Below are 17,547 nucleotides of genomic sequence, written 5' to 3' on the forward strand. Positions count from 1 at the left end.
TCAGCATGTTCTGAGAAAAACCCGTAAACAAAACGAAGATGATTTTTTTTATAAACATTGTGTTAATAACGTAAGATGTTTAGTTTTTTTAGAAAAGCTTGGTCTGAAAAGTATGTCCACATCCTCTGCTTAGTTCTCAGTACACAAATTTTAGGCATCATAAGTAAGGAATTATTTTGGTATTTCGAAAGTGTCAATATACTTAGAAAATATACATATTGTATGCACTATAACTTACCTTGCGCTGTGTAGTTACATAGCCCCCCGGTACATTTGATGGACTGTTGACTCTTTCCGGCACAATTGACGATAGTTCCACTATCGATCGCAAAAGCTTGGGCTGAGGAACTGTTAGCTACCAAGGCAGCCGAAGCCACCGGTACGGACCCTAGTTGAGTGGCCGACGAGCTACCGACACAGGAGCGCTGTCGAATCTGGGTGCAGTCTGGGCCACACTCACTCCACTCGGACCAACTGGACCATCGTCCGGCTGCAATTGGATTTTATACGAAAAGGCAAAGAGCGTTAGAGTTGACGTTAAATATTGACGAAGACGTTACACAAGTCGACATTCCAAAGGTAGAGTATTTCCACCAAAAAGGTTCAATGTGATTTTATTTCATAAATGGTGATGGTCATGCATAGTTGATGACAGTCATGCAATTTAAATGAATTTGGAGTTTTGAAGAGACGTCTTACTAAATAAAAATTGCAAATAACATATTTGGACCAAAATTATTTGAAAAAAGTTGGAGTGGTGTGTACTATTATTTCAAAGTCACAAGACTTAAAGCATGCATGCAAGAGTTTGAAATAATAAGAAAATACAGGTACAAAATGTGAATGAATGCATGAAACCTTACCGCTTAATTGATATCCATTAGGATTCACAATCTGGACATCGTCTACTTGATAATGGTAGATGGACGGTAAATATGGATCAATGATGATAGTATGAATTAATGAGTATTTACTAGGATACTCGTGTATAAATTGGATTAATACAAATGGAAAATGAATTCAATCTAATGCTGAAACTAATTTGGGATAATACAATAAAGTTAAAACTAAGTTTGCTTACCAGAGCAAGGCAGACAGTCGGGCGTGGACTCTGTGCTAGCACCTTTACAAGGTGCACCATTATTCATCGGAACTGGACTGTTGCACACACGGGTACGTTTTTGGCCCTGCTTGCCATGGCCGGGACATTTGCAGTCCGTCCAGGGACCCCATGAACTCCATCCTCCATCAACTGTGAAATGTGTATGAATAAATATGGTAAACATTGTTATAACACATAAGGAAATAGTCGGTAAAATATTTAAACTCTAGTCAACTGTTTTACAATTCCTAAAATAAAAGCTTTATCTATGAGCTCGTATTCAAAGTATTCAGAAGAAAATAGTTTACCATAGCTATGTCTTCTGAACTTCTATTTCTAATGCAATTCTATTTCATCAAAATACCATTAGTTCACCCTCATGCATTAAGGCAAGCAGAGGCGTACATAACAGTTTGTAGTTGAAATGTAAATGAGTTTACACAATTTCATCCTCCCGCAACGAGGTGGAGGGAAATGCTGAAAACAATGACATTCTGATGATGGAAAAATGACATGTTTGATGTCAACCGTCTCAAACGGTCTCAAACCCATCCTTCGCTACCGGCGCACCGTGGGAAGGCTTTCCACGCTCGCATTATTTTCGGTAGTCGAGGCTCTCGCCCCGCTCTGCAGGAAGAAATTTATGCAGATCAATCATCAGCACATACAAATAACCCACATTTTTATGCTTATCTATTCCTGCGCAAGTGAGGGGAAAGTGATTGTCATCGACCTCGTGTAGACGGTTTTTTCGAAAGATTCTTCGAGAGCCGTTCGAGCACCGGGTGTGGTGTCGCCCTGGCGTAAATGGAGTACCATAATTTAGTCGTGGAATTTTAAGAGAATATTCCCAGAAGAATTCTCGCCCTGTCAGCTTGAGTGACGCCTGTCCATTAGGGGACGCTTTAAAGAGCAGTTGTGAGCAAATTGTAGGGGTGCATAATTTTTCGAACACAAGAAAAGTAAATGAAGTTAGAATTGACAAGCACAGCCTCCTTAAGACCACGGGGGTAAGGCTACACTGAACCGAACCCCGAACAGAACGGTTGACCTGTTTCACGGCTATGATGTTTCAATGCTGAGCATCCTTGAGGTTTTTAAGGGTCCTGCTGGGAATAGTCTTTCCACTGCAGTGCTTTTCGGTTGTAACACAAATGACCAGATGACAAATCTGTGGGATGGATGAGCAACCAAGTGATTCCGGACACTTACCGTACACGGTGATTGGAACTGGGTCTGATACGCGCTTGCCGGCGATGTTCTCCGCAACACATGTATAATTGGCCATGTCCTGCGAAAGGTAAGAGCAGACGAAACAGATGAACAGTCAGCCAGGATGAGAGCAGGCTACGGCTATGAGATGGATACGGCAAGCAGAGTTGAATGCCCAACGGCGCAACAGCCTTATATTGTATTGTTGTCTTTGATATGGGTTGAGAAATAACAATGAAGCGAAATTTGAGTACAAAAATAAGAATAATGCCAGCTGGCCCGCCCTCTCCCTCCTTCGCAATCAGTCGGCGTGGGTTTTCTATTTCTTACAAGAAAAGAAATTCTCGAATCATAAAAAAACGCTCACTCCAATATGATGTAACAAAAAGATCGGTTGTATCGTTGTGAATGCTGTTCGTTTCGTTGTGCCGCTAGACCACAAACAATGTTCTCTGTCGGGAGGTTTTTTTTTCACGAGAAATCGTTAGGTTTCGGTCAAAGGAACGCTGTTCTGTTTCGGCTTCCACGGAAGGACGGCAAAAAGACGATCAAAGCTGCAGGAAATCCATATCTCTGATGGATAAAAGTTCGTCTTTCGACGAGTTTTAATCGAATCCTTTTGGTGTGCTTTTTTTCCTCCAAGGGATTTTTATCATATCCCTTCATTTTTTTTCTCTCGTACTATTTTGATCCCAAATGCACACAATATCCGATACCGATTTCATCTTGGTAAGATAATAATAAAAAAGGATATGAGCTCAGAAATATAGATCGTTTCTCAGCCTTTCACGCAACGCCAGACGGAGGAAGGAAGCGGATGAAATAACAATAGTGAAACGAAAGAAAGATCTGCGTTCCAGCCCACAATCCTATCGCATTGAAAGGATGCTTTCATACCAGCATATGCTTCGCTTGGTTCTCGAACTTATGACGGCTAACCGCCGTGGCATCAGGTTGCGTTGTTGAAAAGTAAGTAAAGACGGTGAAAAACATTCTACGAGGAAGCTTCAATTTCTGCTCTGCCTGCCAGCATATGCACCGTGAAGTTGGTGAGACCAATCGAGGGAAACCTTACCTGTATTTCGACTCGAGCAATCAGCAGCGCGTTCTCGGTCAGCAGTACAAAAGGTGGGTTGGCGTGGACCGGCACACTGTTCTTCAGCCACACGACTTTGGCCGCCGGTGTTGCATTCGCGATGCAGTTCAGCTCGGCCCGACCACCCGTGGCGACGCGCACGATCTTCGGTGAGATGCTAATTTGTTTCTTAATGGCTGCAACAAAAAAAAAGAAGTGCGGGGAAAAGAAAAGAAGCAGCAACGTTAACGAATGTGGAATAATGTGGTTAAGCAAAAAGATGCGAAAACGGGCACGCGGAATTGAGCAATGAACGTTTGAGTGGTTAGAAGGAAGCGGTAGTTTTATGAGATGCACCCTGTAAAAATTAATGAATGCTTGTATTTTGGTTTGTGTTGTGTTTTCATCTGCTATCATCCCCTTGCTGTCTATCAATATGGTTATATTTATTTGCTTTCTTTTAGGTTACTTTGTATCTGACACGCACTTGTTTGGTGGTTTTTGTACAGCGAAATTGATGCTCCTTTATTAACATTTGTACCCGTAAAAATAACTTTTAACTTCAACATTAACTTCCTTTTTTCTGTCTTCCATTCGATAGAACACTACAAGACTGCACCTCTGGAATGACCCAACGTTAGGTATGGCAATATTCAACAAAATTCAGACACAGCTATAAGTATAAGATGTTCTTTGCTTCAGTTGTTCATGTGAAGCAAATTTAATTCCAATGGAATGAGCCCGAATGAAGCAAATAATAGCTAGACATGACCAACTGCCCGTCGATGTAGTATATTTTGAGATGGTTGACAACGACCTTCGTGACACACGTTGAAGTTTATTTACTCCAAGAATAATAAGCTTAATGTTGAATACGTTATTGTTGGGTCGCACCTCTTTGATACTTTGCCGTACATCAGCCCATCGAATCATTCAAATATCATGTGTCACATTCAACGGAAGGTGTTCATATCATGTGTCACTGGCAGCGGTCAGGCCGATACGCGATCTGTTTTGGGGCATGCTTATAACGCAAGGTGGTGAAGTACGGTTGAAGTAGTAAAAGGAGGAGAGCGAACACGCTCCGGGGAGGTTAAGAGGTAGACTTAACAATTACCTGAAGACATTTACTTGCTCTTGAAGCTGGTCAGTTAAGATTGTTTGTGGTAGCATTTACCATGGGAAACATTGGTTGCACAAACAGACTGTCAACGATGCGTGTAGTTGCGAACGAGTGTGTAAATAATAAGCCGTATTATGCTGCAGTTCAATGAGGTCAAGGGTTGTGTTTGGTGGTAGAAGTCTTGTTAACCATGAAATTGTTTTGCGATTTTGCATAAAGTGTACTTGTAGGAGAAAGAGTGCGAAAGAGCACATTTCTCTACTTGTTAGTTATATTTCTCTACCCTATCTTTAACATTCTTAACGATGTTTTGTTGTCGTTATTTCCAAAAAATGCTTTAATATGAGTCATTTTTCTCTATAGTCATACATTTCGGTTGTCTTGATGTAACGAAAACTTGGCTTGGTGCAGCCATTCACCTTTGATCTGAACTGTGATGTTGTCGATTATTCCTGCTCTTTGGTATACCAAATCGTTCGCATTTCGAATTTACCTTCTTCTTCATTTAAATAACATGATGTGCGCGTTGCAACACTCGACCACTGACTCCAACACAAAGCAGCATTCGAGCAGCATTGATGCGGCTAATTTGCATTCGAATCGGTTAGCTTGATAGGTTGTTGTCATCGGGCACAAAAACCGTAGGTCATCGGAGGTTGCACACACTCTCACCGAGGTGATGAATGTGGTAAACGGCTATTTCTATTTCAATTATGTAAACTGTCAGCATAATTTGATGCGTTTCGAGGGTTCGGAAAAGAAAATGAAAACACATTCGCTTGAAAATGAATTCTCTCGCGCGGGGTTGTCGTATGCGTCCCGATACGTAACGGATCATCGCTGTCGATGACGTTTCCGGTGCTGAACTCCAACCCGGCGGTGGTCTTGGGACGCCCAAAACCCAAGACACGGCCCGTGGTGGGGTTTCTCACAGTTCCTCTGCTCTGTTCACTGCCCTCAGTCAAGCGAGATCTTGTTTTTCTACGATGTTTTTCGAATATTTATTAGGTACCATTCGATTTTCATGTCAAACCATCGTTCTTAAACGGCACAGCGCTTGTTTGCTGGTTTGTTCGGCGTAGAAGAATGTAAGACATTAAAAAATGATACTTTCCAAAACTAATTTGACGACAAGGGCCGCGCGCGTTCTGATTGTTCTTCCCTGCCAGCCTGATTGATGGTGGGTGTAAGAATCGGCTTTTAAACAACGGTTGTCTTTCATGGATATTTTTCATCCACTATTCTCACGGTACGGGAAATGTTGTGGCCTAAGTTCCAATATTTACAACAGCTGTAACATTCTCCTCCTAACGTTGTTAGGTCGAGGTGGTTCAAATGAAGGCAAATACAGCGTTCATCGATATACTGTTACAAACCTTGTATGATGTTAGTAAAAACATTGGACAGTGTTTCTATTCATAACTAAATTTAACGCCTATTTATATAGCATAAAATTTAAACTTTTTAAAACATGTTCGCAGCTATTTCGCCCTAAGATATCTTGCTGATTCATGAAAAATATTGAATACTGTAATTTTAGCGACGTTTAGTGGTAAAATTCGCCAATCTACTCAACCCGATTGCCAAACGATTGCCGCTTTGTTGTTAGTTATTTCCTTTTCATCTTGAGGAATGTGCCAGAATGGTTTCTTCTGTTTTCGGGGGAAAGGAAATGTTGCCAGAATAGCCTTATGCTACGGTTTCTGCTGCCTTCTTTCTGCGCTGCCTGTATGGTTTTGGGGCCAGACATTTGTTTTTAATTTTCAGACCCTCGAAGGCGGAACTCATAAATCTCGCGCTTTCTGGTACCCTACCCAGAAGAAGGGTCTAACCGATTCAACCCTTACAAAGGAAAAAAAAAACCGGAGCGGTAAATATGAGTGAAGTTAATAAATTATTTTTTACCTACATTCAAACCATTGTAGATTTATTGTAAGTAAATTGTACGGGGTTGCGTACAGAAGACGCATAAAATAGACAAAGTTATGAGTTGTTGTTTTCAATAATGAAGCTCCAGTTACAGTCATTTAAATCGAATATTTCATCTTTGTTTTACTCATAAACTAAGGTATATCGACTAAGGCTTAAAAATTAATGAATGGCTATTATTTACAGTGTAAGCAGTGAGTTAAACTTTGATCGTTAAATACAGGAATGATTTGGCTAGCGAAGAGTTTGAAAAGTCTGTTTAAGTATTGGTTCTTCTATTGAAAATTTTTACACGTCCTAAATGTTGGGAATGATCAGCTGAAATAATCATCAGTAAAACTCGAAGGTGGACAACTCGAAATGCTAATTTAAATTTCAAATTACGTCGAAGAATTGCCAACAGAACTGCCTCATAAGCAATGATTACACGCGGAAACAAAACTGAACAATAGAAGCTTTTGAAATAATTGATGGTATTAATCTGTAGCTTGTTCACACAGCACCTTCCATTAGCTCTTAATAATTGTTTGTATCCGTTAAAAAGTATTCAAATGAAGAAACACACGAATATTTCCATAGGCTATAGCCTATAGGCAAATATTTCTTTGAAATGACATCTGTAATTAAATTTTACATCACAATAACGTATGTTGGATGGATTTGAAACAAACGATAAAAAATATTAAATTATTGAACCAACTTGTAAAATTACTTTTGCTGCTGATTCATTAACGTAAAGCATCATTCCTTCTACTAACTCCTTTTCCCGAATGTCTGCTTTATTATGTCCGTCTTTTACAACATTTCACAGCCTCCTCTTGCCCATGATCATCCCGTTCATTATGGCATTCTTGCCGAAGCATCGTACGGGTTCGGGAAAGAGCAAATAATGAACATCAAGTGCATAAATAACCAACCCCGGGGCCGTGCTCAACGTACGCGCTAACTTCCCCTTGTGCACGGGAGAAATGGTAACTAGTCGGTAATTAACACTTACTTGCCACTTGGATCGTAACCGGTTGTGTCTTGACGTGGCCACGGGATGAGTATGCTCGGCATTCGCATTTGAATGGGCCCTTGCCGAAGAACTCGTCGACCAGCTCGCGGGTGATGGTGGCCGTCGCTTCCTGCAGCTGGACGCCACTGTGCGGATCGGTGTGGTGTTCTTTCTCCGTCGGTGGAGGTTTTGTGCTGCCGCTGCACTTAAACGAGATCTGCAGATAGCGGAGAGCGCAAAAATGTCGAAAAATATCAAACCTTTCGCGCTCTTTTTTTCTTTCTCGCCTTTCGTACAATCGAACGAGCTGAACGTTTATTTGCTGTGCGGATGTGAGCCACAATAACTCACTTTTGAAGCGATTTCAATTTGGTGGCTTTTTGGTAAAACGGTAAAAGGAAAAACAAACCAAAAAAAAAGCTCAATATTTCTTACCTGCAGTGCATGGGATGCTTTGCAGTATAGCTTGGCGGGTCGATTCTTCATGACATAAGCACCTTTCGGCTCTACCAGAAACACCGGCAGCGGTGTCCCATCGTTCCCCGCCCCGAAGCTCTCGATCTGATCGATTGCCGCTACCTCGAAGTTATCGGTGTAATCCAGCGAGTCGTGCTTGTGGCCGCTCGGTCCTCGGTCTTCCGTCGCTCGGCTGTCCTCATCGAAGTTTCCCAACAGCTCGCCCCCATCCTCGTACCCATCGTCCTCGTCATCGTCCGGTTCCTCCTCGTCCGGATCATCCGCCCCGAACGGCGCTTTCGCGTTGGTGACCGTGCCAGAGAAAGCGGGCAGGCTGGTGGACACATCCGACTTGAACGGTGGTACACCGCTGGCACTGCCGGCGCCCTTTGACACCGCTGCACCGAGCGGCGAGCCCGCACCGTCGCCGTGCACATCCGGCAGCATGGCATCGGAAATGTAGCCAAAATCGTCGTTTGCCGACGTGTAACCACCACCTCCTGCCCGACCGGTTCGGTCGAGCGGACCACCTGAGTGTGACCGTTGCTGGTGCTGCTGCTGCGGATCCTTATTCACTTTCAGAGCAATTACATTCACCGCCAAGCAGGCGAGCAGGCCGATAAATAATGGAAACAATGTCGCTTCTGATATCCCCATGTTTACGATCCCCGGGTGCAGTAGCCGTTGTTAGCTTGAGTGCGGCGTGCGGCGGGGCGTATGTGTGCTGGCTGGGCAGTGTCCCTTCGGTGGGAACGGCACAACGCTACACATTAGGCCACCCGTTAGTCACTTTCAGCGACATTGGCCAGGCGCGGGTGAGGGAGGAGGTGGGGTTTATTTTTATTTCACTTGTGTCCACTTTCGCCGAACGGTGCTTTTCTCAGGTTCAGCAAATCCACCCCGAAAGGGTTGTTGGATTTTCTTTCGGGCGATTCTTTTTTGTTATCAGCAACTCCTACACAATATTTCACAAGCTATCTGGTGCTTTCACATATCACTTCCGTTTCGCAGAGAAAAAAAAATCTATAATTGAAAACACAAACCATTAATTACGCCAACGCCAAACTTGAGGTTGAGGCCGAAATGCCAAAATATTAAACGTGTGGATGTATTGGAAATACTATACGATCCTTTCGATTGTAAACAATTTTAAAGAAATACTAATTGATAACCAGATAGTAATCCTGGGATACACTACACGAATGTTATATTCACGTATTTAAGAAACACCTGCTGGAAAAACCAAACATTTTCTGAAAAAGACATTACACAACCACAGTAAACCCTGCGACAGCTACGACTTTATGGCTCGTGTCATTTTTTTTTTCAATGTTATACTTTGTGTCTAGTATGTACTCGCTTTGCAACAAGCTGGCTTAACGACACCACGAGCGATCGAAACGAGACAGTACGGTAACACCACGTCGTTCATTCCACGATTTCACTCCCGAATGTATCACACTGCAAACGTTTCACTGTGCCGTGTGGCCCGAAAGGATCAGGGATGAGGTTCGCTAGCCGTGTAGCAAGATGGGATGCGTTATTTTTTGTTGCTGCTGCTCGCTAATTTGTTCTTCGTTCCGTCTGGTTCGGTGACGTTGGCGCTGGTTTGCTGAAGGATGGAAGGAGCATTTTTCTCTCCTGCCAGGTGGATGACACTACACGGTTGCAGGTTATTGTTGCCAAGAGTAACTGCTTGTCAAGCCAGGTGATACCTGTAATTGGTAAATTGAATAAAGTGTTTGTTAGTGATTGGTTTCGTTTATGGTTTTTGTGTGGGGCGTGAGGCGAAGGTATAATTGAATTTGGTAGCGTGATAGTGGAAAGTTCGGCAGTGAAGTTGTAACAAGGAAACCAATCAGGGAAAGTAAGCGTCAAGAATATGACAATTAGATGCACACGGTTGTTACTACAAGTCAAATTTTGGTTTCAATTATTCAGATCAGCTGCAGGGTGAGATATTTGTATAAACTACCTCATATTTCATCTGCTTTACAAATATGCACGCTTTAAGAAATATTGCACGCTGCTTATTTAAATATTGTGTAGTAAGCAAATGATTTGATTCACATCGGAAACAATTCAATCTGGCAAAAGCGATGCTAGATTTAATCGTCACAGCTCTGTTGATTGTGGCCGCTATGAAAACAGAAAACTGATACCTCCAAAAACGGTGCCACGGCTCCACAAACTTAATAAATTGAATTCAAGCCTGATGTCGATGAAACGGCCCGATAACATCTTCCAGATAATGAAGACATTTTTCGATGTCGATGTTCCCACAAGAATGAAAAATCTGTCTTTCACTCTCTTGCGTGCTCTTTCTTCATGCTGAGCAGAAATTGCACACGATAGAAACTCGTTTACCGTCCCGACAGGGTCGATGAAAACGAGAGGCAGCAAAAATCCACAGATCCTTCTTGAGAACGCTCTCACACCGCCAGGGACAGACTTTGACTGTTGTAATGTATCTGGTTTCACCGTGTGACATTTGCTACTTTAGATGCATTTATGGTAAATTCAACATGCTGGGTAGCAGGCAAATGAGCAAATATTAACATGCACCAGTATCGGGTATCTGCTGCCAGTACGATGTGAATGTTAAGCTGAAGCCAATCAAATGTAATTCAACTGCAAGGCGATATCGATCTAGCCTCTGTTTTTATGCATCAATCGATATATTTGCAAATTTTAACACGGCTGGATACACTACTTCTGGATCCTGAAGGCAAAAAAATGCACAAACTAAAAATTAGCACCATCATTGTATTACAGAGTGCGTGTAGCTGCAAAAAATTGCATTCCCTGCCCCTACACTTAGCAATCAATGAAGCATTTTAAAATTTCATGAATGAAAGGTGAAGACGGAACAGTACTCTAAACCAGTTAGGTATGGAATGTTGAGTGGTGAAAAAAAATGCAGAGTCGTACGGGAGAGGCCTATTTGCGAACGGGTGATTTGAAGGGCAGAAAAAGAAATTTACCGCACACATTATTTAATGACAACTATAAATAACGGTGGCTCCCGACAGTCGGCAAACCTGCCAGACACAGGAGGGCAAGACCGTATCGTCTGCTGCCGTCAAGGAACTGAACGAGAGCGGTACGTCGATCCCTCGTCCGATTCCGTCAGCAAGGTTGCCCGATGTAACATTCACAAGGTGTACGGCGTTGCAATGAATTATGCAAAATGAACTCGTCACAACGGGTTTCTTCGACTCGGCGCTGTATTCTTGCTTTCTTCGCCTTGCATACCAACTACAGCTAGCACGGTTGTGTACACCCCCCGATTGCCTGCAATTTAAATCGCACTCTAACAAGGGGAACAAAACCAGCACGTGAGTGTGAGAGCCACCAGGTTCACAGCTCACACACACACACACACACACACACACACACACACACACACACACACACACACCTTTGATTCGACTCCCGGTGCACATCCTTAGTTTGGGTGTACAATTTTCCCTCCAATCCCATGCGCTATCGATATCGAGCGAAAAACGCAGGGTCGCCGTACCTATTCTGCCCGCAGGGATATGCTACCGTGTTAGCTTATAGCTGTGCAAGTTATATGAGCCATAACACTCTCACACAATAGCGCTGGAACTGGTGGTGATACCCATCGCACCGGGAGAACACTCTTTAAAATTCAGTCCCAGAACGGCTGTGTTCGATGATTCTATCGACATTAAAACACAATAGGCTGAGTGTGTGCGACCGAACAGAAGGTATGATTTTTAAACCCTGCGGTGTATTGACCGGCCTTCATTAAGGGTTTTTTATACCAATATTGTAATAACAAGGCTTAAAAAAACTTTATTTAAATACTGACAATGTACGGCATAGTGGTTGCGTTTTCAAACCACACGGTTCGATTGGGATTTTACGGAACCTCAAATTAAATAACACAGTAAATAACAATGATTAATCTCAATCCTAGGTTACCAGTGCTATAGATCAATTGTGTCCGTGGGAAGCCTTTTCTGGGCTGCATAAAAAAAAAATCAACCAAACAAGGGTTACAGCTGAAACAGTTCAGTTCTAAGTAGTATTGATTTCCAGATTGATACGCCCTTGTGGTAAGGAAAAACAGAATAGTAATGGGAATTGTACGTTAAATTATAGGTGTAGCCATTAAATTGTGATTGATTTGTTTTGGAGGGTTCTCGAGAGACTCTCGAGCGTGAGCTGAGATTACAGGATTATGTTGTACGTGAAGGGAAAACGATAGATGTACGGAAACTGTCGGAAGCAACTATTAGCAATCAATTGTTTACTGTGTAATTTGTGTGTACTTGTATACAAGTAAGACATAGTTAAGCTACTAATAGTTATCTGAGTAATATGTATTTTGGTAGAGAAAAAACTAGAAAATTTAAGTTGAATACCGAAGAGAACAAGTTTGTTTTTGGTGTAACGCTGATTATGGTAGCAATAGCAAACACGAAAAAAATGAAGAATTTGGATTAGTGCTTTTTCTTCTTCAAATATGCAATATTACTCTTCCTGCTGATTCCAGCTGAACCCCAAAAGTGCAAGACGATGTTCTTGTTCGCTTGTTTCTTGCAACAAAGTTTCTTGTTGTGTTGTTCATCTTGAGCGGCATCGAATTACGAACATGTGTCGTGTTTCGCTGGGATGATGCCGAGAAAAGAACCGACGAAGCAAAATAAACGACAATTTTTTGTTTCGAGCCTAGGCCCAACGTAGTGCTAGGTTTCTTTTTTGTCCCCGTTTTGTGGGTATGCGCAATGGTGCAAAGCGAGCGGATGGAAGAATGCTGGCGCCAGGGTTGAAAACCGAAGGGATCAGCAGTTTCGGAGAGAAGAGTGTACAGTCTTCACTTTCCACACAGCGTTCAGAAGGAAGGAAGTGTAAGATGCACAAAAACTTGAAGGTCGAAATTTTGGGTTATGGGAGTGTTTCCTAAGCGCACAAATAACACACAGTTGAGGCAAAGAATTGTCCTTTTCTTACGTAACTGAAATTCCTAAGGGAAGGAAGATAAAAGCAATCCCATCATCGTGGCTTCCCATCAATCATTACCACGGCGTGTTTGAGATTCGTGTATGATTCATCGGCAACAGTGCAATGGAAAAAAGGCACTAGAGTGGCGTTGAGAGTACTTCACGGGACGACATATTTACAAGTGAAATACATACGACAGCGGTGAGTGTTTGGGAATGACAATCTTTCGAGTGCCCCCTTCAGCGTAAGCCACACATAAATACCATTATCCTGGGCTGAAATCACGGCACCTAGAGAGTTCGCTCGTGACTTTTTCTGGCAGGGGAAATAAATCACAGCTCACAACCTCTGGAGCATTCTAACGCTTAAACAAAGCAAAAAACTCCCAATGACATGGATCTGCCGTGCCTGTGACAAGGGTTGATCGATTCGTTTTTATTAATTTAAGATACCTCTCCAGTCCATTGCTGTACGTTGGAACGTATCAGTTGTCAGGGTGTACGGCTTAGGATACGGATGCGACGCTATTTTGTATCGCTTCAGAGCCAAACACCCTTTTCTATCGAAATTTCACACTCCTAATCAAGCGCAGGATGATGGTAAATTGACTGTTGCAGATGTGCTGGCAGAAGCTTCATTTCAATAACATGCTATATCATGTGAAATATTGAACATTAGCTAGGAAAGCATTTTCCGATAAAATCTCTTTGATGAAGGACAGAGGGAAATTTGAAGAGCTCTTATTTGGAATATCAAATTTCGTGATACTTTGCTCCATTTTAAATACCGGGTTGACAGTGATGGTTTGGGAGCACTATGGCTAGAAAGGAAAACACTACCAAATGTCTATTTTCTTTGTATGAAAATCAATATTGAAAACAAACAAAATTATCCCCCGCAATAAAAATAAATAAAGCGAAACAAAGCAACGTTATAGATAGCAGAGGAATACCCATCTCACTTCATAATGTTTGATGTAGTATGAACTATTCTATTACATGAACGTTGTTGAGGTTTTTATTATAAATGAGTTTTGGAAATAAAAATAAATTGTTTTAAAAATGCACTAAACAATGATGATAAATATTGATATGAAAAATACCAACATGTAAAATAAATAACCAGCAAAGGAAGAGAATGCTGCTTGAAATTGATACGTTTTGTCTAACCCTCCAAAGGTGCCAAAGGTGTAATTCATACAGGAAGCTCTTCCCAAAGCATAAGATATCATAGTTTGTGAACGAAAAAAAAAAAAAAAAAAAACAATTCCAGCTACCAACATAAACCGGTTTGAATGTGATCGCGCAAAACGCTCAACAGCCAACTGACAAACGACCAGAGTATCCATTACAGTTGTTACCTACTTTCACAAATCAGCTTCTTGATGAAACAATATTTGAATACGAAAACAATTATATCATATTGTTGATGACATGTGGAAACATTCTTATTTATCTAGGTACATAAATAAGTAAAATGTAGATTTGTATTCAACCAATTACATGTTTTTAATGCTTGTAGCTTAGGGAACGTTCTAGTTTCGGCTCCTTTTTCTAGCCACCATCTAATGCGGATGATGGAAAAAGATTTACGGCCATACACATCCAAGTGAAGGAGGCTGCTCGCTTCGTTTTACTAATATTTTCAAGCTGATTACAAGCTCAAGCTACCAACGGGCCGAAAGAAATCTCACCTTTTCTCTCTAGTGCTCATAAAAACCGGCAGAAGTTAAATAATCGTTTATGGTTGTTCACCAAAACCTGATGTTCTTAAGGCAGCCGCTGCCCAGGCTATGTGCGCCGGTCGGTACGTTGAACCAATTCCAGACAGCATAAAGAGGCAGTGAGAGCGAAAAAAAAAACGCATCTAGCCCTACCTGAGGGCAATAAAAGTACCATAAATCAGGATTTACTGTACAGCAGTTGCCGCTCTGTGACATTAGCTTTTAAAGCTCTTATATGGTCGGTCACCTGCAGCAACATCCTCCGAATGATACGAAGGCAATTATGCTTAGCGATCTGGAATTTGAGAAACAGGTTGTTTCCGTGTCTTTTCTTTGACATGGGAGGCGCTGCAGCTGTTACACGGGCGGACGTTTCTCATCCGAACCCAAACCATCGTTTTAAATAGAAAGCGAGACTGTTCTAACACCCACTGTTTCCGTACAAGGTCGGTAAGAGGGATTACAATTTCGTTGATTAGATTTCGAACGAGACTTTGTGGAAGGCCAAGCAATTACACGACACAGTGAATACTTGAGAATTTCTTTCGAATTTCTTCGCAAGGGTCCGTCGCTCGGGTCCGTCATTGTTTTCAATCGCAAAGTTAGCTTTTTACCCAGTTTTACACGATCGTATCGCAATTAAATGAAAAGAAGGTTTCATCTAAACTTACGCGAGCTAGATCGAAATTACTGTTTTTGTTGTTGCGTCAGTCATTTCATTCAACCATCGAATTCACTTTTAATATTCCAAGCAGCATGATTGCATTATTGTTCCCTAATTCTGAAGTCAAACACATGCGGGGTTTGGATATAGAAATAAACCTTCCCCACCAGGAGGTTTCGCCAGCTGTTCCGAGCATGTCAGCCAGAAATAAAACCCGAGACAAAGGTGCGAGTTTATGACTTCTAACCCCTTTCTAACCCCGAAATTGGTCATTGAGCAACGATGGCTGCACCGAACCGGAAGTGTTCCCTTTATAGATTACTTCCACCATTTTTCACTTCCCTTGCGCCGCAAAAAGGTTTCCCGAAGTCGTTCGTACTGTAGAATTCAATTTTTATTCCAACCCTTCCCAGATGACATTGAAATGCGGTTTGGACACCGACACACAGAGTGCGGTACACGGTTTCAATGTTCACGCCACTGAGCATTGAGCTCGGGCCCAAGCACTGGAAAATTACATACACATACGTACATTGCGTCGATAAGTAGGCATACGTATTTCTGTAACGTGAGACTTCATGTTTCCATCGTGGTCGTGTATAGCAAACTGCAACGGGTCTAATAAATATTCAGATGACCCTACTAGCAAGCAGAAAACGAGTATGCCTCTGGATTCATAAACTTTGTCGCATGGGAAGTGTGTTTATTCTTTTAATTTGAGTGTTGGGGGAAAATTTTGAAGCCATTCGTTAAAATATGGTACAGTTCGTTAGCTCCTTTGGGTAATAACGTAGGAAAAATAGTGGGAAACTGGGTTTGGGGATGGTTTTGATAAATTGTTCATGTAACAAAAAATGTAGACTGAAAACTCACTAATGAGCTGTGACTGAATGAAATGAATCTACAGCTTCTTTTTGTTGAAAGTTCTCGTCGCATTTTAGAGTTGTAATATGATATGTAATATCTGAACAAAACTTTCCAGACAACTGCTGGAACAATGAGATGGGATCCTTCCATTGAATCGTAGTGTATGGATGAAAATACGGCTTGAATTGAAAATCGTATTGGTTTTCAATTTATATTTGAGCTGCGGTTCATCGGTACATAATTATTCACTTAAAACAGTTTATAGTATAATTAAGGTGTACATTAAAATGCAGTATTTATACGATATGATGATATACATGTGGGCTATCAAGATTGAAAGAAGTTGATAAGGCCACTTTCTAATGAATCGCAAAAAGGATATAAACAGAAAAACAGCTAACCATCAATGAAAATCACTGCTACGATGGAAGTGTGATACATACTTTAACCTCATAACCTGATTTAAGCCTTCAGGCAAAAATATACAAAATAAAAAAGAAAGAAACAGACACAAACAAATTATTAGCGAATCAAAACTTTAACCGTTTGATCAAGCTTCCAGCCGGAGTGCTGATTTCTCCCGTGCTGAAAGGGAAATGTTTAAATAGAAGCAGTCACATCCCGAACGATCGGTAAATGAGATTTTTATCGTCTAATCACTGTCTTGTGTCTTAGGGTTTGCCGAACCACTCATCGATCATTCTTTGACTGCGTCACGCCAGCCGCAGCGTTGACGTGCGGTTGGGGTTGATCGTTTCGATCGCCTGTCGTAGCGACTACCTATTGGCAATCCGGTCGCAAAACTTGTCGACACCGATCCGCGATCCGAGAAGCATTGGCTTTGAACTATGATTAATAGTGTGTATGTGTGTTCGCCGCACCGTGTCTGCTCTACGCCAGCTATCAGCTGTCGATCGACGCAATGCATTTGCCGCACCTATTACGTGTGGCTGGCGGGCAGCAAACGGGTCAATTTATGATTGAGCAAATTAATTTGCATTCTTATTACGTGCTTTTCCGTGCTCAAGATACGGCTGTCGCAAAGAAGGTTGTCTGTAGAAGGAGGTTGCGGTGTAGAAAAAAAAGCTTCGATCGTTAGCGATAATGATTCTCGTTACGTCGGATGATATGATCATTACATGGGCAGCCTGACAGTTTGTTCAGATAGATGGTAATTTCTGTTGCAGAATTGCAGCAGAAATATTTCTAATGTAACAAAAGTACTGTTTGCTAGAACAAAACACGCTCCGACAGAGGAAACCATGAGTAATCGTAAGCATTCTAAAACGTGTTTTGTCTTGCTTTTTGATACTCCGGTGGTCTGATGATATGGTGGCTTTTGGTTGTTTTAACCCTGAACTGACATCAGCCTCTTAATGGTCTAATAAACGCTACGTTTTCATATCAGCGCGATGAAAACATTCG

The 17,547-nt window shown here is 41.8% G+C and overlaps 1 protein-coding gene across 6 annotated transcripts in view; it reads right to left on the reverse strand.

Annotated features, from left to right (window-relative positions):
* LOC120956546 (netrin receptor UNC5C) overlaps positions 1-17,547 on the reverse strand; it is a 75,972-nt gene that overhangs the window by 31,538 nt on the left and 26,887 nt on the right. For 3 of the 6 annotated variants that reach the window (XM_049608266.1, XM_049608263.1, XM_040378080.2), the window contains exons 2-7: positions 7,874-8,891; positions 7,439-7,655; positions 3,390-3,586; positions 2,315-2,393; positions 1,082-1,252; positions 239-490 (exon numbers count right to left, since the gene is read on the reverse strand). In XM_049608266.1, coding sequence (XP_049464223.1) covers positions 239-490; positions 1,082-1,252; positions 2,315-2,393; positions 3,390-3,586; positions 7,439-7,655; positions 7,874-8,551 — 1,594 coding nt within the window. In that variant the 5' untranslated portion in view covers positions 8,552-8,891. Of the gene's footprint in view, positions 1-238; positions 491-1,081; positions 1,253-2,314; positions 2,394-3,389; positions 3,587-7,438; positions 7,656-7,873; positions 8,918-17,547 lie in introns of all 6 variants that reach the window. The other 3 variants (XM_049608265.1, XM_049608262.1, XM_049608264.1) reach the window with 1 other exon arrangement.

Source organism: Anopheles coluzzii, chromosome 3, assembly GCF_943734685.1.
Source record: "Anopheles coluzzii chromosome 3, AcolN3, whole genome shotgun sequence".
Lineage (NCBI taxonomy): Eukaryota > Metazoa > Arthropoda > Insecta > Diptera > Culicidae > Anopheles > Anopheles coluzzii.